General features: G+C 40.9%; 1 protein-coding gene across 1 annotated transcript; it reads left to right on the top strand.

Annotated features, from left to right (window-relative positions):
* Window positions 1-161: 161 nt before the first annotated feature.
* Window positions 162-6,126, top strand: LOC127496728 (cathepsin S-like). The gene is made up of 8 exons (XM_051864444.1): window positions 162-317; window positions 3,560-3,685; window positions 3,965-4,087; window positions 4,494-4,646; window positions 4,897-5,121; window positions 5,330-5,495; window positions 5,657-5,759; window positions 5,850-6,126. The coding sequence occupies exons 2-8, from the start codon at window positions 3,563-3,565 to the stop codon at window positions 5,947-5,949; spliced, it is 993 nt and encodes a 330-aa protein (XP_051720404.1). The 5' UTR covers window positions 162-317; window positions 3,560-3,562; the 3' UTR covers window positions 5,950-6,126.
* Window positions 6,127-23,628: the final 17,502 nt, after the last annotated feature.

Below are 23,628 nucleotides of genomic sequence, written 5' to 3'. Positions count from 1 at the left end.
AACTACCTTTTCAGTCGGCTTATCTAAACAATTAATAAGTGGATCTCAAGATGCCAAAATATAGCCTATATGGTTGTCTGGGGGATACAGTGAATTCTGCTAGCCTATGTGGTGATCCAACAGCAATAATTTATTCATTTTAATTACATTATTTTTTGCTCATGTAACGGGGCAAAGCTAAGTAAGACTGTACCATATGACAATAGGCAGAGATTAGCACGTGATGGAACAAAATAAAAGCAAAGTAACCAGGAACTCACATTCATTATCGCTTCCTCTACAGACGACGCGAAGTGCAGCTAAACGAGAGTACACAGGTGAGACGAGACACATTTTAATTCATTTCTTGTTCACTTTCATGTATCTTGTATCATATATTTCAAAATCTTTGCTGACATTTTTCCTCAAAAGGTTTCTCTTTCAGTTTTAAGGTATTGGCTGCGGTTTTATAAGAGAGTTAATATGACGTTGTCTGGATTTGTTTCGTTTTTAGGTCGAAAAATCAATAAGACGGTGTGAGTTTTCACTCAATAGATATGTGTAGGCTATATGTATAGCTATATACTACCAAAAGTTCAAAAACGTTTGGGGTCGGTAAGATTTGTTGTTTTTGAAAGAAGTCTTTTATGTTTAACAAGACTGCATTAGTGATCAAAAAATACAGGAAAAATAGTAATGTTGTAAAATATTATTACAATTTAATTTAGGCCTAACTTTTTTTTCTATTGTAATATATTTTAAAATGTAATTTATTCCTGTGATCAAAGCTGAATTTTCAGCATCATTACTCCAGTCTTCAGTGTCACATGATCCTTCAGAAATCATCCTAATATGCTGATTTGCTGGTCAAGAAACATTTATTGTTATTATAATTCATCAATGTTGAATTTTTTTTTCAGAATTTTTTGATGAATAGAAATTTCAAAATTATAAAAGTTTCTTTAAAAAAACTACTGACACACATAACCTACATACATATAGGCCACCTATATATATATTAGGGCTGTCAATAGATTAATTTTTTTTTTAATCGCGCACCCTTAATCGCGATTAATTGCACACTTATCGTGAAATTAAGCATACACCATTTATCTTGTTTAACAATTTTCCATCATTGCCTATATCCAACAAAGTAAACCATCAGATTGAAGTGTAATTTTCACAAAACTGTATTTTTCAGCTTTTTTCAAAGTAAATTTAGATGTCTTTCCAAAAAAAGGACACCAAATAACAAAATGATATGATTTAATATAATTCATACATTTATGAATAAATATTGATTAAATATTTTATTAAAAATAAAAAAATCAAAAAAAAATCAACAATGCTTTACAGGTTTTTCAACTATCTAACAATAGTTTTCAGGTACAGAAATTGAACAAAGTAATCAAATATAAAATAACTGCATATAAACTTATTTGAATAGTTAAATAAAGATGAAACATTAAGTTACAAAAGTTATTTAGTCAAGAGTGATTTCTTTGTCTTTTGGCTTTTGATTAACATTAAAAACAGAGAGCAGGAATATTAGACTGCTGTCCCTTTAAGACATAATTCAAAGATCCAGTACACGGATACACATGCGCTGTCTGTCTCGTTTTTCTCTGAAGACATAACCTACTATGTTTGTTAGGATACTCGCTAAGATGGGCATGTTGACATAATTTTTGTGTGAATTTATCCGTTTAGGTGCAAGACTTGAAAGAGAATTTGCGCGAGAGTATTTGTGAGCGTAAATAACTAGGCATAGAGCATTCGGCACGTCATTGATAATTTATTTACAGTTACGGTTTTGTCCATGTTCTTTTGATCATCGCAGTTGTAACGTATTGGGAAACCAGAATACATATCCATCGACTGAAACATACAACATACAACGTCGAGAGCGCTCATACATAATTTGTTTGCCCATCAATATAACGGACTCACGCGTGCTTAATGTACGACTCCTGTACGTCACTTTGTGCAATCCTCATCCTTCAGAACTTTCATATCAAGAAGCTGGTTTGCTTTATCCAGCCGAGAAACAGTTTTCATATCAATTGGCCTTACAGCGGTGCGATGTTTCGACGTTCCGTTTAGACAGGAACAGCGCGATGCGGGAGGGCTCGCGCTCTTCAGATACAATGACAGAGAGTTCGTGTTTTAAAGCGAAACAGACACTGGAATGAATAATTCGCTCTGCCATCTCTGATATAATCAGCATAGACTTTAAGATCATCTAACTGCGTGACGTAAAGTACGTTATGACGCAATTTCACATGCTTCCGTAATTTTTTTGCGTTAAATATGCGTTAAATTATTTAAGGATTTTGAATTAATCGCATGCGTTAACGCGTTAACGTTGACAGCCCTAATATATATATATATATATATTAGTGCTGTCAAAAGTAATGCAATTATCAAAATTAATGCGATTATTTTCCAGTTTAACGTGTTAAAATATTAAACGCAGTTAACACAGATGCGAGTCAGATCTGCTTCATATGGAGCCCCACACATGACTTGCAGGAAAAAAAAAAAAAGTAGGCTAAATCGTGCGCACACTTTATTAAGTCGTTCCCGCACTGTTTTGACGTGGGGTGGAGTCAAGAAACTGGGACATGTTCAGCTAGCCTTGTGACGCCTCCCTCCAAGTGACGTCATCTGCTCGAGGCACAGATGAAGGCAACATCGCTGAGAGGCATGCGGGGTGTATCGTTTCCTTGTACTCACACTTTTACTAACATTAAAATGTTTATGGTTTCGTTTTGTTAACTAAATGTGCATTAAAGTCGTTTGCTTAAGTTAGCGATCATGTTAAAGTGGATTTTTCATTTTGGGGTGAACTGTCCCTTTAATCTTAATCAAAAACCAAATGTAACAGAGAAAATTATAGCTTTAATAAGGATTAATCTATATTTAATTTATAATTTATGCAGTGAAGACTGTAAAGTGTTTGATAACTTTATTCAATTTCTGTAGGCTGTATTTCTGTTAGACTGATACTGGCCTACATTTATAAAAAGATGCCATTAAACAAATATTTAAAATATACTGTCTTTAAGTTGTTTCTACATTAATTTGGAGAGTAACTGTGAAATTATTAAAATATAAAAATATAAAATATTTAACACCCCAATGTTTTTAATTGTGATTAATTGCGATTAATTACAGAAAAAATGTGCAATTTATTTTTTAATCGATTGACAGCACTAATATATATATATATATATATATATATATATGTATAGTTTCAGAATTCATGAAATAATCTCTTAATACTGGATGATGTGTGAGCATATTAACAGATAAAGATTCTGCTACTTCATTTTACTCAAAATTTGTTTCCTTCCTTCCTAAAATCAGGATGACACAGCGTTTAATTTAGATATGAGCATTCAAAACAAACAAATCTTAGACTGTTTCAGAATTCTGCTTCACTGAATTGATCACTTCAGACTGTGGATGAGGTGACTAGGCCAGGTGTTACATAATTCAATGACAGTATAATAACAGATAAAATATTGATGGTTTAATGCATGTCAGTAACTTTCATGGGCTGTTTTCCTCTTGTCAGGCCATGATGTTCGGGAGCTTGCTGTTTGCCGTGTGTTGTAGCGCAGCACTGGCCCATTTCAACTCAAATCTAGACCAGCACTGGGAGTTGTGGAAGAAGACGCATGACAAGTTTTACTCCACTAAGGTGAGAACACAAGTTTCATAAGCATCTATCAGATGATCCCACAGCTGATCTTTTACCCACTGCTAGAATCATAATTTGTTTATCACATGTTCAGTGAGGAATACAAACGCTTCCTTGATTCTAATCTAATCAAACTGGTAAAGCTTGTTTCATGGGCTTATTTGCTGAATAATTAGTTTGTATTCATGATGTGAGACTTAAATAGTTTTACCAGTGATGTCAATAGTTTCATATATTGCTGTATTAAACTGTTGAATTGTCTTTTGTTTATGTTGGCAGGATGAGGATCTGGGCAGGAGGGAGTTGTGGGAGAAAAACCTTGAAATGATCACCATTCATAACCTGGAGGCCTCCATGGGGATGCATTCATATGACCTGGCCATGAACCACATGGGTGACCTGGTGAGAACACGAGTCCAATGTCCCTTTTTGCCTTTCCTCTATTTCTTTGTTTGTGATTTTTGTCAGTCAAAAAAAAAAAAAAAAAAAAAAAAAAAAATTCCTGGCATACAATACTTTTTTATTTCCTTGTTTCTATTTTTAGCATGAAACTACTGTGAGCTTTGAGCATTGTTTACTATGTGAAGGAAAAATATACATTATCAGAATACAATGATTCATTTTTTTGCAGATTTTTATTTATTTATTATGTTTTCTTTACAAGAAGTTCTAGGTTTTATTTGCAATAGTATTTAGAAATCGTTACAGTCATACAGTTAGGCATAGGCTATATTAGATGCCCTGCAAAGCAAGCGACAATTTTATTATCTGAAACTCACATTTCTCTTTTTGTCATGTTGAATCACAGACAACAGAGGAGATCCTGCAAACATTAGCCACAACTCGTGTCCCTTCTGGTTTTAAGAGGCAAACGGCCGAATTTGTGGGCTCTTCTGGGGCTCTTGTCCCAGACTCTCTGGACTGGAGAGAGAAGGGATATGTCACCAGTGTGAAGAACCAGGTATAACACTGTATATTTAGAGAGAACGCAATCTGATATTTGGTCATTTAGATTTGTGTCTTTGTGCCTTTTTATTTTGTATGACAGCTCATTTTGTTTCTTTTGATATACATGAGACAAATGTTTTTTTTTTTTTTTCTCCATGAATCCATCCTAAAATATATTACATGTAGCATGAAGGCAAACTATTCCTCAGTTTGTGCATCTCCAGTTTTAGTACTTTTATCATGCTTTTTTTTTCTGCTGTCAGGGTTCATGTGGTTCTTGTTGGGCGTTCAGCTGCGTTGGGGCTCTTGAAGGTCAGCTGATGAAGACCACAGGAAAGCTGGTCGACCTCAGTCCTCAGAACCTGGTGGACTGTACCTCCAGTTATGGCAACATGGGCTGCAATGGTGGTTATATTTCCAGAACCTTCCAGTATGTCATTGATAATGGCGGAATAGACTCAGAGGCATCTTACCCTTATGAAGCAGTGGTAAGTTGTTTGTGTGGGTCCAAGTGAAGAAAAAACAAGTGATAATTACAGAAACATGGAAGAAACATTTCATATTAGAAGTGACAGGAAAGGTTACCATGAGATTTCGTCTCTACATTGCTGGATTTGTAAATGTTTGGCACATTTTTAAAAAGTTGCAATCCATTATCATTATGAGTATAATCTAATAAATAAATGTGTCCTACAGCAAAAGCAGTGCAGATACAATCCAGCCCACCGTGCAGCAAACTGCACCAGCTACTATTTTGTCCGTCAGGGAGATGAAGAGGCCCTGAAAGAGGCTGCTGCCAACATTGGGCCCATTTCAGTGATCATTGATGCCACCCACCCTAAGTTTATCATGTATCACAGTGGTGAGTATTTCTTCTCTACACATTTCAGTCAGTTTAACCAATTTAATTACCAGTTTAAGGTTTTCAGGTTGTAAAATGAAGTTATATTTTTTTCTCTTTGGAGTTTGAAATAATTTTTTATCTTGGCAACTATTATAATGTTATCTCATATCTGTCCACAGGAGTTTACAATGACCCATCCTGTACCAAAAAAGTAAACCACGCCGTGCTGGTTGTGGGATACGGTGCGATTGCTGGACAGGACTATTGGCTGGTCAAAAACAGGTTACAATAAAAAATTATTTTGTTGTAATGTACCTCATGATTATATACAGAATATATACAGATGCTGATTGTTTTCTTTTGCTTTAACAGTTGGGGTACTGGATTTGGAGATGGTGGCTACATTCGTATGGCTAGAAACCAGGACAACATGTGTGGCATCGCCTCATACGCCTACTATCCAGTCATGTAACTCGAACCCTGTTGAAATATGTGAACATATCAAAATAAGAAATGTACTATTTTATAATCAAATTTCTTAACTGTAAATGTGTTCTATGTGGGGTTTTTTTGTATTTCCATTTCTTTTAAACAAAATTCAAAATGTATCTTATGAGTCTTACAAAATAAATATGGAATTTTGAATGTTTTCTTTGGCTAGTTCTGAAACTTTAAAAGGAAATATACCATTTATTTTGGTCTCTATCCTCACTTTTATATGGTAACACTTTGTTTTTGTTTTCTTATTGGAGGGATAAGCAATTATAAGATCAACAAGACCCCCTCTCTTGCTCAGATTGTCATTCCCATTTGGTCTTTATATTGATAAATGTTCTTCAATCGCTCTCTAACACACACACACACACACACACACACACACACACACACACACACACACACACACACACACACATTGTATTGTGCCATCTCAGGCTATGTAATTTTTTATTTTATTACTATTTTTCTTTCTCATGTTTTGATATTTTTGTCATCCCTGTTACAGACAAAATCATTACTATATACTACAGTTTTAATTAGAACTATGGAATAGTTTTCACATATATGAGCAGTATTTTTGTCCCTTTTTTTACTGGGGTTGTTTCAAATTTGGTATTTAAATAAATATATAAATATAATATATAAATAAGTATATAAATAAAATCTTGTTTTTGTCATTCAAATGACCAAGAACATCCTAATTTTGGAGGCTGATCACCTGTCAATTAAGAAAAATATATATATATATTTACAAGAGAGATATTAAAAGAAAGGCTTTGTCCAAAACAAAATATTATTAATGTTACAATTGAAAAACTTGGAAGGCCATTTCAAATATTATTTTTTACATTTTTTATGAAATTAATGAAAGTAACAGGATTGACGTAATGGTTACAGGACTGACCAGAGTAACAGGGATGACAGGACACAGAAACCGTCCTAAATTTGATCTTACGATAATTTCTCAGATGTGTGTATATGGGATTCCTAGAATGAATGTACACGCAGAAAACCAGCGTACGCCTCTCTTTCAGATGTGAAATCTATAAATCTCAAATGATCTTGAACTTGAGTGCAGCTGAATGTTTTCAGTTCCTATTCAGTCGGTCACGTTCGACGTACGTCGGACAGACCGACGAATAGGAATCTCGCTAGAGAGGCCAATCTACTTCGAGTGTAACTACAACGAGCCAATGCACATTGGCATGCAATCATATGCATCAGCTGCTCGCCTCGCAGCGCGGGTATATAACGAGCAGCAGGTGCGTTGCATTTTCAGCTTTTCGCTTCGGAGCCGAACGGTGTTTGTTCCTGTTCTCTGCAAGCAAGTGTCTGCTAGAAGACGAGTCAAGCTTTTTGGTTGAACTTCTCTTTTTTTTCGAGTGCGGGCGAACAGCACAGCAGCGGGGTCGAAGTCCTCTCTTTATTTTCTGTTTTTTGTTTCGTTTGCCATTATAGAGCAAATAGCTGTTTTGACAGCGTCAGAAGGCTGTTCTCACGGCCGGTACGGTGCGCTTCGAGCGCTGAAAGCCGTTTTTACGGCTGGTAAGAGTGAGCGCCTTCAAAGAGAGAAAGAGCACACGACAGGCTGCACACAATCCCTGTCTGTGTTGCGGCGGCCGTTCCCCTGCGTGCTTCAGCACTCTAAAAGAGTAAAGTCCCTAAAAGAGCTTACACAAATAGAGCTTGCGTCTTTTTAAAGATGACATTCTATTTGTGTGTTTCTGGATGCGGTCGTTTCCTGTCCTCACTGACGGCCACGATCACTGTTTCACATGTCTGGGCGCGTGCTGAAACGATGTTCGTGGGTGGTTCATGTTTTCGTATGAGAACATGATCACGTCGACACGCCGGTCGTGACTCTTCTTTCTCCGGGAAGCTTGAGTCCCCTCTGTTGTTGGCCAGCTGCCGCTTGTGTGTAAAAGCACAGCCGCGGGTCTGCCCGACACTCTGGGAGACCGCGGAGATCAGCGAGAGCAAACCTCTCGCTCCTCTGCGTGTCGTGTGCCGTCGAGCTGTCAGGCTGCAGCGCGGGTTGTCACGGCAACCCAGCGCTCGCTCGGCGCTCTAGATGCGCGGTCTCCTTGCCTAATCTCCATTGTAGCGCCCTCTCTGGTGCACCAGAAGAGGTCTATTTGGTGAAATGGCTTGGGTGTCTTGAGGTTGAGGGGTTCCTTCGGGGAACCAACCCCCTAGGGCCCCTCCCTCTAGCGCATTACATGCTGTGCAGCTTCTGGATTGGATTGCTGGTCCTTTTTCATAGGGGAACCTAGCATTCCATTTAGGGCTCCAGCTGAGGGTCAGATGTCGATTGCCGCATCGGAGAGAGGGCTGTTATGCTCTGGAAATGAGGGTGACGCTGCCCACTGTAATAGTGTGTGCTTATGCTGACTCTGAATCTGAGTTTACAGCCATGCTTTCCCGGGTGTTCCGGATGTGCATGAAAAACTTGGCAGTATGGAGCTATATTGGTGCCATAAATATGGAATGCCAAAAGTGCCAAAATCTGCATAAGTTTTTACTCTCTCACTACCCTTATGGGTGAGGTGGCTGTTCACAGACCACACCCACCCTGCATGTGAGGCCAAGGCACTCTTTATGCATGAGGGTAGTTCTGAGCCGGGGTTGAGCTGCGCTTGTTGACTAACCGTGATCAAAGTCACGGCGCAGGCCTTCGGCCAGACGATGTCCACCTCAGTGGTCCAGAAGCGCCCCCCTGGCTTACCTTGCTGAGGTGCAAGAGGTCGTCAAGCTAAACGCTTTCTCGACACTCCCATCTCACAAGGTGGCCTTTTCGGTGACACTGTCGGGGACTGAGCCCAGCAGTTCTCCTCAGTTAGTGGCAGACCGGGGAGCCTCCCCCGACAAACCATTGAGTTCCTCGTGGGCCCTCAGTCTGCTCGTCGCCGGAGGAGGGCCGGGTGGTAAATCCTGTTGGTTGGGTTTGTTTCTGTTCTCCCGCTGGTCCAACAGTAAGCGGTACCAAAATTTTCAAAAAGAGAGCAGTTCCTCCATCTCTGGGTCTGAAGAGGGCTCGAAGAGCAGTGGGAGGAGGAAAGCCTCACCACTCTCATCCCCCTCTTCCTTCGCCAGAGGGCAGCAGCGTGCAGTCGAGAAGGCAGCAAAGCCTCTCCTGCGCCCCCTGCCCAACCGTGGAACCAGGTAGGTGTTGCACAGCACACTCTGACCCCGCTTTGGGCCGCCTCGCAGAGAGAGCCTCCCGAGCTGCGTCCCTGTGTTCCACCTCGCTGCCTCACTGTGGGTATGCCTGCGGTCCCTTTGATCCCGCCTGTACGGTCTCTGTGAGCCTGGTTAGCGCTCCCCAGTCCGTCTCGCTGGCTCATTCGGACCATCGGGCTCGGCTATGCGATTCAGTTCGCCTGGCGTCCCCCCAAGTTCAGGGGTGTCCACCTCACTGCAGTGAAGGCTGTCGATGCCCGTGTCTTGCGTGCGGAGATCGCGGTCCTACTGGCGAAGGACGCGATAGAGCCGGTCCCTCCAGCCGATATGAGGTCAGGGTTCTACAGTCCCTACTTCATTGTACCCAAGAAAAGCGGTGGGTTACGACCGATCCTGGATCTGCGAGTTTTGAATCGGAGCCTTCACAAGCTACCGTTCAAAATGCTCACGCAGAAATGCATTTTCGAGTGCATCCGTCCCCAGGATTGGTTTGCAGCGATCGACCTGAAGGACGCGTACTTTCATGTTCGATTCTTCCGCGACACAGGCCATTCCTGCGTTTTTGCGTTCGACGGTCGAGCATATCAGTACAGAGTCTTACCCTTCGGGCTGGCCCTGTCTCCCCGCGTCTTCACGAAGGTCGTGGAGGGAGCCCTTGTTCCCATGAGAGAACAGGGTGTTCGTATCCTTAACTATTTTGACGACTGGCTCATTCTGGCACAGTCCCGGGATCAGTGGTGCGAACACAGGGATTTGGTGCTCAGACACCTCAGCCAGTTGGGTCTTCAGGTCAACTGGGAAAAGAGCAAACTCGCCCCGGTGCAGAGGATCTCATTTCTCGGTATGGAGTTGGATTCGGTCGAACAGATAGCACGCCTCACAGAGGAACGTGCTCAGTTGGTGTTGAACTGCCTGAATACGTTCAACGGCAGGACAGCGGTTCCACTGAAATTTTTTCAGAGGCTCCTGGGGCATATGGCAGCCGCAGCGGCAGTAACCCCGCTCGGTCTGCTTCATATGAGACCGCTTCAACACTGGCTCCACGGCCGGGTCCCGAGATGGGCGTGGCAACGCGGCACGTTCCGGGTGGCAATCACTCAGGAGTGCCGCCAAACCTTCAGCCCGTGGTCGGACCCCTTGTTTCTTCGGGCTGGAGTACTCCTAGAGCAGGTGTCCCGGCATGCTGTGGTATTCACAGATGCCTCTGCCACAGGCTGGGGTGCCACGTACAACGGGCATGCAGTGTCAGGGGTTGGATGGGCCCCCATCTGCATTGGCACATCAACTGCCTCGAGTTGCTAGCGGTACGCCTTGCCCTGAGCCGCCTCAAAGGGCCGCTACGGGGCAAGCATGTACTGGTCCGGACGGACAACACTGCAACCGTTGCGTACATCAACCGTCAAGGTGGTCTACGCTCCCGTCGCATGTCGCAACTCGCCCGCCATCTCCTCCTCTGGAGTCAGAAGCATCTGAGGTCGCTTCGTGCCATTCATATTCCCGGTGTGCTCAACCGTGTGGCCGACGAGCTATCACGAGCTGCGCGGCCAGGAGAGTGGCGACTCCACCCCCAGGTGGTCCAGCTGATTTGGAGAGAGTTCGGAGAGGCTCAGGTAGACCTGTTTGCCTCACCAGAAACCTCCCATTGCCGGTTGTTTTACTCCCTGTCCGGGGAACACTCGGAACAGACGCACTGGTGCTCAGCTGGCCCCGGGGCCTTCGCAAATATGCGTTTCCCCCAGTGAGCCTACTTGCACAGACCCTGTGCAAAGTCAGGGAGGACGAGGAGCAGGTTCTGCTAGTTGCGCCCTATTGGCCCAACTGGACCTGGTTCCCAGAACTCTCACTCCTCGCGACAGCCCCTCCCTGGCCCATTCCTCTGAGGAAGGACCTTCTTTCTCAGAGACGGGGCACTCTCTGGCACCCGCGTCCAGACCTCTGGAAACTCCATGTCTGGTCCCTGGACGGGACGCGGAGGTTCTAGGTGACTTACCCCCCGAGGTACTTAACACCATCGCTTCGGCACGTGCTCCGTCTACGAGACGGGCTTATGCCTTGAAGTGGAACCTGTTCGTCGAGTGGTGTTCTTCTCGTCGAGAGGACCCCCGAAGATGCTTGATCGGTGTTGTGCTTTCCTTCTTGCAGCAGGGGTTGGAGCGTAGGCTGTCCCCCTCCACCCTCAAAGTCCATACTGCTGCTATCGCCGCATATCATGACCACATAGATGGCAAATCTGTTGGTCAGCACGACCTGGTCGTCAGGTTCCTTAGGGGGGCGAGGCGGTTAAATCCTCCTCGTCCTCCCTCCATACCCTCTTGGGACCTTGCTCTGGTGCTGAGAGCACTTCAGATTGCTCCCTTTGAGCCCTTGCAATCAGCAGACTTAAAGATTCTGTCTATGAAGACTTTGCTGCTGGTTGCATTGGCCTCCATCAAGAGGGTAGGGGACCTGCAGTCTTTTTCGGTCGACGAATCGTGCCTGGAGTTCGGGCCGGGTGACGGCCATGTGGTACTGAGACCCCGGCCTGGCTATGTGCCCAAGGTTCCTACCACTCCCTTCAGGGACCAGGTAGTGAGCCTGCAAGCGCTGCCCTCGGAGGAGGCAGACCCAGCCCTGGCTTTGCTCTGTCCAGTTCGCGCTTTGCGACTGTACATAGACAGAACTCAAAGCTTCAGGACCTCAGCCCAGCTCTTTGTCTGTTACGGAGGCCAGCAGAAGGGAAAGGCTGTCTCCAAGCAGAGGATGGCCCACTGGATAGTGGATGCCATCGCCCTGGCTTACCAAGCTCAGGGCGTGCCCTGCCCGCTCAGGTTGCATGCGCACTCCACGAGAGGCGTCGCATCTTCCTGGGCGCTGGCTCGTGGCGCCTCGCTAACAGACATCTGTAGAGCTGCGGGCTGGGCGACACCTAACACGTTCGCTAGATTCTATAGCCTTCGTGTCGAGCCGGTCTCCTCCCGTGTTCTCACCTCAGGTCAGAGGCACGGAGAGGCCCCGGCTTGGTGTCGGCTTGCTGCGCTTACATGCGCTTTTTTTCTCCAGAGAGTCCCTACAAGGCAGACCCTGTTGAGTCCTCCGATCTCCCTTCGGCAGCCGACGTGGCGGAGCGTCTGGCGCTAGGCCTATACTCCGTTGTATCCTTGAGAACCGGGTTCAGGCTGGGTACCATATGTGTGACCCTACTGGGATCCCATATGTCTAGTTCCACGGTTGCTCCTAAACGAAGCCCGTGTCTTTCCCTCTGGGAGAACCCACCTCTCATCGAGTTGGAGTCACCCCAGTTCTTCCATATGTAGTACAGCCTACGGGTTAGTCCATATGTACTTCTCCACTTAACTCCTTCGGGAAGGATGTGGCTTCCGCAGCGTTCCTTTCCCAGCAGAAGGGTACGCTTTCCCAGTGTTATCCAATAGTCTCACTGAATGGGTTTTGGGGAACAGCAGTGATCGACACTCTCTGTGTTAGCCCTGTCCCACCGTCCGTAGGCAAGGGGGTTCAGGTGGCTTACAACAGAGCGCTGGAAGAGGGCAGCCCCTGTGGCGCTTTGGTAGGGATTCCTATTCGTCGGTCTGTCCGACGTACGTCGAACGTGACCGACTGAATGGGAACGTCTCGGTTACAAAGGTAACCCTCGTTCCCTGAAGGAGGGAACGGAGACGTACGTCCCGTCGCCACAATCGCTGTACCCCGCTGATGCTGCCGCCTATCCGGTTCGGCTCCTCAGCGAAAACCTGAAGATGCAACGCACCTGCTGCTCGTTATATACCCGCGCTGCGAGGCGAGCAGCTGATGCATATGATTGCATGCCAATGTGCATTGGCTTGTTGTAGTTACACTCGAAGTAGATTGGCCTCTCTAGCGAGATTCCTATTCGTCGGTCTGTCCGACGTACGTCTCCGTTCCCTCCTTCAGGGAACGAGGGTTACCTTTGTAAAGTTTGGTGGAGGGGGGATTATGGTGTGGGGTTGTTTTTCAGGGGTTGGGCTTGGCCCCTTAGTTCCAGTGAAAGGAACTCTTAATGCTTCCGAGACGTTCTCCATGTTGTAAACGATACCTACTTAATGTTATTTACATATAAAAGATCAGCAGTCATCGTCCAAATCCTTTAATTTAGAATGGCGAGCTGCAAGAATAGTTTAGATTTCCAAAAACCTGCAGTAATCTGACAAGGAAAAGTGCATACGTCTGCTCAGACCCTGACTGGCGCTGAGCACTTTTTCACGTCAAAGACCGTTTTTATAAATATGAGTGTTGGCAAGGATTTAAGCGTACATACACTCTAAGGTCAAATCTGTGCATATGCACACTTTATAAATAAGGCCCCTAATGTTTTAAGGGTACTGTAATTAGACCCATGCGTCCATCTGTTTTGTTTGTGTCAGTGTGTCTCCTCATAGAACTTAAAATATATGATCTGGTTTAATTATTAGGCAAGGAAAATGATCAGATCTTGGTCTTCCTATGATCATCCGAAACCAGATTAAATAGTTTATATACACTATATTGCCAAAAGTTTTGGGACGCCTGCATTTACGTGCACATGAACTTTAAAGACATCCCATTCTTAATCCGAAGGGTTTAATATGGAGTTGGCCCACCATTTGCAGCTATAACAGCCCAACTCTTCTGGGAAGGCGTTTCACAAGGTTTAGGAGTGTGTTTATGGGAATTTTTGACCATTCTTCTAAAAGCACATTTGTGAGGTCAGGCAGTGATGTTGGCGAGAAGGCCTGGCTCGCAGTCTCCGCTCTAATTCATCCCAAAGGTGTTCTATCGGGTTGAGGTCAGGACTTTGTGCAGGCAAGTCAAGTTCCTCCACACCAAACTCCATTTCTTTATGAACCTTGCTTGGTGCACTGGTGCGCAGTCATGTTGGAACAGGAAGGGGCCATCCCCAAACTGTTCCCACAAAGTTGGGAGCATGAAATTGTCCAGAATGTCTTGGTATGCTGAAGCATTAAGAGTTCCTTTCACTGGAACTAAGGGGCCAAGCCCAACCCCTGAAAAACAACCCCACACCATAATCCCCCCTCCACCAAACTTTACACCTGGCACAATGTAGTCAGGCAAGTACCCTTCTCCTGGCAACTGCCAAACCCAGACTCGTCCATCGGATTGCCAGACAGAGAAGCGTGATTTGTCACTCCAAAGAGCACATCTTCACTACTCTAGAGACCAGTGGCGGTGTGCTTTACACCACTGCATCCGACGCTTTGCTTTTGACCCCGCTCTGTGATTTTACGTGGCCTACCACTTTGTGGCTGAGTTGCTGTTGTTCCTAATTGCTTCCACTTTGTTATGATACCACTAACAGTTGACCGTGGAATATTTAGTAGTGAGGAAATTTCACGAATGGACTTATTGCACAAGTGGCAACCTATCATGGTACCACACTTGAATTCATTGAGCTCCTGAGAGCGACCTATTCTTTCACAAATGTTTGTAGAAGCAGTCTGCATGCCTAGGTGCTTGATTTTATACACCTGTGGCCATAGATGTGATTGGAACACCTGAATTCAATGATTTGGAGGGATGTGTCACAATACATTTGGCAATATAGTGTATATATATATTTTTTTTATATATATTAAGTTTATATAATATATTTATATTAGTTAATACGTTAATTACGAGAATCAGGAACCAACAATACTAATACTAACAATACTAAAAATACTAACTAAAAATGTAACTGATGCTCATATGCCACCCACACTGAATGATAGACATTAGATCAATAATACACCTGGGATGACCTTTTAACATGGTTGCATTTTACACAGATAAATGTTAAAATCAGTGTGGCTAAGGTGACTGTCATCCCTGTTACCCACATGTCAAGACCTGTTACTCTGGAAAAGTAACAGGACTGATGGTAACAGGTTTGACAATTTCAAGCTAATTTGCTATTTGCTAGTTAACAAATCCACATCACAAATGCACATGTTGTACACTTTGAAGGGATATTACTTGTAGATAATGATTATATTACATTAAATAAATAAATAAGTGTTTAAATGTATACTTGGTAAAAATGGTAACAGGTTTGACATTGCATGATATCCCCCCTCAGTCAAACCTCATAAATCATCAAAAATAGAACATTATAGAAGAGAGAGAGAAATTTATTGTGTTTTAACTCTTGGCATACTGGTTGAGAGATGATGTAAGTTCCTGGAAGTGATGTCACTGGAATGTACCTTTATTTTACAAGGTTTTTTTTTTTTTTGGTGAGGGTAACAGGGCTAACATGAAATCGGGGACACAGATAAAATGATTTATATTTTATAAAAAATAATGTATACTTATGCTAAAACATTGCTTAACAACAAGACTATACTTAGATACTTAAAACAATATGCAAATGTGTTTTTTGTATCATTTTGCATTCAATTTGCAAATTAAATATCCTGCTGAAAAAGAACAATCATAGTAAGGGACAGGCCAAAAACCTTACCCTTATCAGAATAAATGCAATTCTAATTATTTAAAATAATATTTAATTGACTTTACTTTGGTGTAATATTGATAAAACAATACACAGTATTGATATGTTTTTAAATCACTAATTTATTTGTTGTTATAGTACTTGTATGTCTGATTATTTCTTAGGGACGCAAAAAGCACCGATTTCATGGAATGACCCCTCAACACGACACATCACACACAGTTGAGGTAGATGAAATTAGAGCTGTCGGGTAGAACAAAAAGGGCCAAATGAGTTCCTCTCGGTGGGACAGCGAAATGGAACTTTCACTTCAGATTTTCACGCTTTCAAATATGTCTGAAGTGGTTAAAAACTACGAGAATATGCCGCAATTTATTAGTACCTCTCCTCACTGACAATAAGTCTGTGTTAACAAACTGTCCACTAGGAGGCGCCAATTACTAACTTACGTAGGCCATGATAAACTAAACGTGATCTTAGGGACGCTACAGGTCAACAAGTGATCTCTACCCTGCAAACAAGCCTGCACTGGCCCTTTACGGGCCCACTTAGGGCTAGCGTAAGGGCCCCCAGCGGGTTGCCAGAGCAGGGCCCCTGAGAATTTGCCCATTGGCAAAACATTGGCCCCTTAGCACTGGCAGCCCTAATTTAGCCCCAAGGAATCCATCACTGACCCGCACTATTAATCTACAACAATAAATCTGGCAGCACCGGGTGCCAAACATTTACCATTAATGAAAAAATAGTTAATGACTGTTAAAAAAGAAATGGTTAATGACTGGCAGGGGCATCTATCACTGACATATTTCCTAAATCATACTCTTTAAAATGTAAATCTCTTTGATTCTGACCACTGCATGATGATTTAATCATCAATAAGTAATCAAACTCATCTAACCATAATTTCTTTTACAATTTTTGCTTAAACAAATATGCTTCAAAAACACACAATTACAGCAGCCAGAGAAACATTAAAGTTAAGAAGTCAAAGGTCAAGAGCCTAACTAAAGCAAATGCTCACCTCCATAACGGTGACTTCAAAATTTACTATTTTCAATAAAACATTAACATCTAAAAGTTTTGTATGAAAGAAATAGTCAAACTGGATTGTAATAAGTAAAGATGCTGAGATCTAGACAGATCTGTTAGCGTTTAATGTTCTGCTGCTGGTCATGTGACAGTGTTTTCAGCTTATTTAAATAAGGAGATTTTACTTTACTGCCAAGTCTTTTGACCGTTTTATCATCTAACTGTTTTGTTATTGTATTAATTACAGATTATTTTTGTAATTTTACACAATTTGTATGCCATTTAAGAAAACAGAAAATGCTGTATAAAAATACAGCCAAACAGAGCATGGGAAATGAAAGTGGGCTGCTTACACAAAACCTGCATGGGCCAAAATGTACAAAAGTTGCTCTGTGCCCAAATGGGCTGGCCCACACTGGGCCATCATGGGCTTAATGTGGGCAGTTTGTTAGTGTGGGCTGCTCACAGAGAGCCTGCAGTGAGCCCAAAGCTGTGGGCCTCGCCTGGGCAAGTCCGCACTCAGCCTGTTTAGGTTTGGTGTGGGCTGGCCCTAGCCTACTGTGCCCACAAAAAGCCAGCATGGGCCCCGTAGGGCATGTTTGCAGGGTAACCATCTACCGCTGAAATTTTGCAAATTATAATTACCTAAATCCTTACATCTCTATGAAAAGAGAAACCCAGTAAACTACTAGCGCTGCAACAGGGTGACCTGGAGAGTGGAGACGCACAAGCTGACACTCTTTGCCCTGTGCGCAGCACGCTTACAACTGTCACTCGTTAAACTTTAATTCCCATCCCCAAACTCCCATTCACCACCCCTGCCTTTCCTCGCCATGGTTCAGTAATGCAGCTAGCCTATGATCAGACTTTAAAGCTATATCTAACTTGTACTTGGCCTTATGAAAAAGTAACATAGTTCTTGTAATTGTTTAACTATAGCAGTTGTTACAATATGGATAAAATTACAGGTAAGACCATTGATGGCTCCTCATTACCATGCTAAGGCCAATGTTAACTTTTTTCTTTGTTTTTTTTATCTATAGCATTTATGAAAAATAGCAGCCTACACATAGAAACCTTAGCCACAACATGCCACATTTGTAATATAAATCTATAAATATAAATAGTGCAAAATCTATTCCCTTAACAGATAATCAATTATAAGTTCTACAACATGTTAGTCAACATTTACCTAAATAAATACAATAGAACGTGATAAATTCTAGTAAAGGTGGTCATGAGTTTAAAATGCTTTCTAATTTATGTCGGTGCAGGATGATGTTTTCTCGTCCATTAATTATATATAGCGGGACATACATTTCCTAAATTATATTATGAACCACTGACAGCTTCTAAATAACTGGTTTGTAAATAATGTAATACTTAATTTAGAAATGATAAATAGATCATTAATATGAAAGTACAGTTATTACACATTATAGACATGCTTATAAATCAAGAACAAAGCATTTATAGGTGTATTTATAAAATGCTTATTAATGTCTGTTAATGCTTTATAAATGATGAATTGACTGTTTACTAATGCTTAACTAATGCTTCATAGTGTGCAGTTATTATAAAGTGTTACCACATTTGGAAGTTTATTTTATAATGCAGATTATTGAAATTCAAAATAAAGCTCTGTAAACACTTGCATTTTTGCAACACTATCACTTGCGGTCTTCACGCCCACTTGAACATTTCATCATATAAGTAGGCAGGTGGTCAAGTGCCAAGACCGCAAGTGTAGGTATTTGGACAGGGCAAAGGTGTGGGATGTGAGCGTGTGAACTGGTTGAAATGCGTGTCTCACACGGTGACTTGAGAGCCCTGTTTACTTAGAATTTTTTTTCCTACCAATTTTACAACATTTGGACGTTTTAACTTCCTTCATGGTATACCTCTACTAGTGTTGTAGTCAAAACCACCTAAACTGAGACAGTGTGTGTTGAAACCAAGACAAGACCAAGACTTTGGGGGGTTGAGACCAAGACCAATAGCACTCCTCAAATTCATCTGAAAGATTCACATTTACTGCCAGTGAACTGTCTTATTTTTAATAAATAATTACAATTAGAATAAATATCAAGACACTATATGGAGCTGTTACCAATCAATTGAATCACTAACAACAAAATTCATCTTTACACTGCAGAGATGGAACAGAAGTTGCATCTGAATTGGTACAAAGCATAAATAATGTTAAGAATAATGTTTTAAAAATGTGTAAAATTTTGTCTATTGAACATTTGTAAAAAAATAAATATCACGTTTGCAGTTGTGCTCATATTTGTGAAAACGGCCCTCTGTCTTGTGATATTGCTTAATTATATCATATGTTATAACATAAATATCAAGATCAAGTATACTTTTTTGCAATCATATCTTGAATTTTGTGGGCATTTGTATTAATTTTAGTGACATTTTTGACACAATCCCTTGTTGACTTCTGACCCGGTACAACAGTAACAAAATAAATGAAATTAGAAATAATTGCATTTGAAGCAGGGAGTTTTACATCCAATCAAAATTAATGATGTTAACAAAGAAATCAGACAATGCAATGGCAATTTAGCAATATCCCCACAGTTGTGGTCTTGACCAGTCTTGAAATAAAATCCAGAGTCCTTTTAGTCTGAGACTAAGACAAGACCAAGACCAGTGCGGCCGAGACAAGACAGGACCAAGACCTTCAAAAAATGGTCTTAAGACTGGTCTTGAGTACTACAACACTAACCTCTACTATTTTATTTGACTCAGTTTGTTTTCTTCCTTCCTAAAATCAGGATGACAGTGTTTCATTTAGATATGAACATTCAAAACAAACAAATCTTAGAATGTTTCAGAATTCTGCTTCACTGAATTGATCACTTCAGACTGTGGATGAGGTGACTAGGCCAGGTGTTATATAATTCAATGACAGTATAATAACAGATAAAATATTGATGGTTTAATGCATGTCAGTAACTTTCATGGGCTGTTTTCCTCTTGTCAGGCCATGATGTTCGGGAGCTTGCTGTTTGCCGTGTGTTGTAGCGCAGCACTGGCCCATTTCAACTCAAATCTAGACCAGCACTGGGAGTTGTGGAAGAAGACGCATGACAAGTTTTACTCTACTGAGGTGAGAATGTGTATTTCACAAGCATCTATCAGATGATCCCAAAGCTGATCTATCATCTACTTGCAGAATAATTTTCATGATGGTTATTTGGGGTGTTCTTGTTTGACTGTAATATTCTCAACATTAGCTTGAAATGATGCTGATGGTATCCATACATGGATGGAATTGTATTGAAATATTTATTCCTTTTGTAAGACTTGATTTCCCTTCTTAGACAAAAGCTGAGATCAAGCACCCTGCAATAATACAATAAAACTCATCTGGAGAGAAGATCTACACCGCCTTGCCCAAACTCTCCTCACTCATCTATGCAACCACACACACACACACCCTCCTTCCTTTCCCCCTGACTCAAGTCACTGAAAGTTCTCCAAGAATGCATATTCTATGAATGATGTATCTTGTGTATCTATTGTTTTTTCCCTTTCATGTTTGGTATCATTTTAAATGTCTCAGTGCGATTGGTAAAATGGTCTCAATTTCACAGCAGTCACTGGTATTATGAGGAAGATTGAAAACCAAGGAGAATTTTGTCCTCCTTTTGGGTGGTGTCTCTTCAAGGTATCTGATAACCTACTCTCCCCCCAAAACAGGTGTTGGTGTAGTAAATATTTACAATCCTTTTGTTCTGGTCTGGGTATTTAAGGAAAAGTGCAAAGCAGCCAGGTGGGATCTTCTGTAGACAGAAGACACTCACACACCACTGTGTGTATATGCATTTCTTACTCTTAGAGTCATCTTTGAGCAATTGATGTTATGTATTTATGATTTCTGAATTGGCTTCTAATTGGTTATTTGTGTAATTGGCATGATACATTTTTACCTGACAAATAAGTGTTAAATTTCGATTTATTCTGGACTCTCCTGAAATCATTATGACCAGTAGATTATGGGAGGCTAATGCTACCGTACATCTGTGTCCAGGGTAGAACAAACTGAAGGCGCATGAACGAAGGAGCAGTAGGCACTTCATCTGAAGACCTTATGATTTCTGTCTACCACTGATTTAGCAAGATGTATAAGTGGCTAAATTAAATACACTTTTGTACGAGTGAGCAGTAGGCAACCGACTAAAGGTATTAGCTAACTTATTACACCCTCTGACGAAGATCAGACTGGCGAGTTTACGTGCGTGAGTTTACCGCAAACCCGGGGCGAGTATCTCTGAGCGGCATTGGGTCCCTGATGAACGAATAATTGAAAGTACGGGATACCCAGAATAATCAAATATCTAAATTAATACATGACCAACGATTAATTCCTTAATTAGAAACACGATCTAAGAGTAACCTAATAATCATTTGAAATTGGAGTCAGATTAAACGAGCAGTTAAAGTAAAATTGAAACTACATTCTAAAAATCGAGTGAACTTCACAGGGGCGCTGAACAGACATACACGCGTTAAACCTTCGCCCTGGCCGTCGGATTCCGTTCATTGGGCCGATGGGGGGTTCCTTACACTTTAAAATGGGAGTATTCATCAATGTGTGCAACTTACCATTAGCATGTTTCGTTAAAGTCACCATGAAATCAAAATGAACAATTGTTTTACTGTAAAGTATATGTTTTAAATATGTTTTGATTTGATTTGTTGATGCTGATACTGAGTTCACCAATAGTTGGGGGTATTTCACCCACATTTGCTTGTGGCTGTTCAGACTGCCTCAAAAAAGATAACTGTCCATGTGTATTGTAATCTAAGTTTGACTAGCGATGTTATTATTTTACATCACTAATTAATGTATAATTTCATATGTTATTCAGAAACAAAGATCCCTGTAAGATCCCTTTTCTGTCCAAACCATTTATTTAAAAAAAAAAAAAAAAAAGGAATTAAGGATTAAATGTCAAAAAGTAGATCTTAAGATGCCAAACATATATGTATGGTTTTCTGGTGAGATAGTGAATTCTGCTAGCCTATGTGGTGATCCAACAACAATAAGAAGGTGAGAGAAGTACATTTTAAAATACTCCATCTGGTGTACCCTGTTAAAACTCTTTTTCTCAGGTTTCATACTGATGTAGATATTATATGTGATTTCTGTGGGACTGAGAAAGAAAATGTTGTCCACTTATTTTTTACTGCATTTATAGCAAAATGTTTTGGATAGATTTGGAATGTTTCCTTTGTAAATGCTTAGGCATGAAAGTTTACTTTTCTGAAAAATATGTATATTTTTATTTTAATAGACAAGGATTACCACCAAATGTGGCCTTTATAATCTTTGTTTGATTATGGGGAAATACCATTTACATTATATTGATTATTATATTGTGCTACTACTTGGGTTGAAATACAGTAAAGCAAAATGCACTAGGTCTCTTTGTGAAGCTTTTATGTTATTTATATGATGATCTCATACCTGTTCTTTTTTTATTATCATTATTTTATTTTATTTTTTTATTTTTTACTTGTATTATTATTTATATTTTACTGTATATTTTCTATTTCTTTGTTGTAGTCTATATTTGTTCCGTAGTTCTATATTATATATTGGAAATCAATAAAAAAAAAAAAGAGAGCAAAAAAAAAAAAAAAAAGACTGTACCATATGACAATAGGCAGAGATTACCACGTGATGGAACAAATAAAAGCAAAGAAACTAGGAACTCTCATTCATTATCGCTTCCTCTACAGACGAAACGAATTGCAGCTAAACGAGAGTACACAGATGAGACGAGGCACATTTTGATTAATTTCTTGTTCACTTTCATGAACGCAGTTGCTGAGGGGGCGCTAGATCATTGATGGGGGAGCTGGGCAATTACTTGTAAATATGCGCAAAAACGTTTTATTTTTTATATGAATAATAAAACAAATATGAGGAAAACTCACCCACTTGATTTTTAACATTTTATTACATTATTATTTGACTCAGCACAATTTAATTATTATTATTATTATTATTATTTTATGAAATTAAACAAGCACATAGATCAGTCAGTTCCCAAAGATTTTTTTTTTTAATAGGCAGACGTTCACTGAACAAGCATTTCGGAATTTCAGTCAATGGCAATATGACAACAAAAGGCTATTTTACATGCTATTTAAAGTCTCAAACCAGCCTTCGCTCTTCTGTGGATGATGGCCAAATATGCCATGCTGCTGTTTCGGACATCCCCACAGTTGTTTTATGTCTTCAAATGTCGGAGACAGGACAAAGATAGAGAGGAGAGGAGTTTGTACAAATCAATAAACGCATCTTTATATGGTCCAAAAGTTAAATTAGTGTTAATGCGTAGGAGTGAGGAATCTAAAGTATTAGCGAGCTTAGGTAGGAGGCGCACGCGCGATCTCGCTCTTTCATTCTTTTTTTTTTTTTTTTTTTGTCAGCGTCGTCAACTTCATCTTTGCAGCCGACACTGACTCAGAAAGCATTATAGTTTAAATATGTTTTAAATAGTTTAAAGTGTGTTCTTTTCCCCCAACACATTTATAATCATTAGTACTTTTGCCGGTGCATTGCACTGCAGCAAGATTTATGCGCGAGCTTGAGCGCGGAATGTGCTATATCAGGCCTGTAGCTATATAGATAGGCTCTTAAAGGATGGTTTAGTAGGCTATTATTATATTAATTAATTTAATATAAACGTGCGACTAAACTATTAATGGCCTAAATGAACGACTACTAGAAAAGTCTTTAGTCGGTGGCAGCTCTTGGCATAAGGAACCGCTCCACTTTAAAATAAAATGCTATGACACTACGAAAAGTGCTACAGTAGCAAACCACGTCATGCATGCGTAATAAGTCAAATGTTTTTATTTTATTTAATTTGTTGCTTTTATTATCAACTTATATATCAGTCACATGATCCATCAGAAATCATATGCCGATTTGCTGCTCAAGAAACATTTCTTGTTATTATAATTTATCAA

This window comes from Ctenopharyngodon idella, chromosome 16 (genome assembly GCF_019924925.1).
Source record: "Ctenopharyngodon idella isolate HZGC_01 chromosome 16, HZGC01, whole genome shotgun sequence".
NCBI lineage: Eukaryota > Metazoa > Chordata > Actinopteri > Cypriniformes > Xenocyprididae > Ctenopharyngodon > Ctenopharyngodon idella.
The sequence above is the reverse complement of the archived record's forward strand: the minus strand, read 5'-3'. Positions and strand labels throughout refer to the sequence as shown.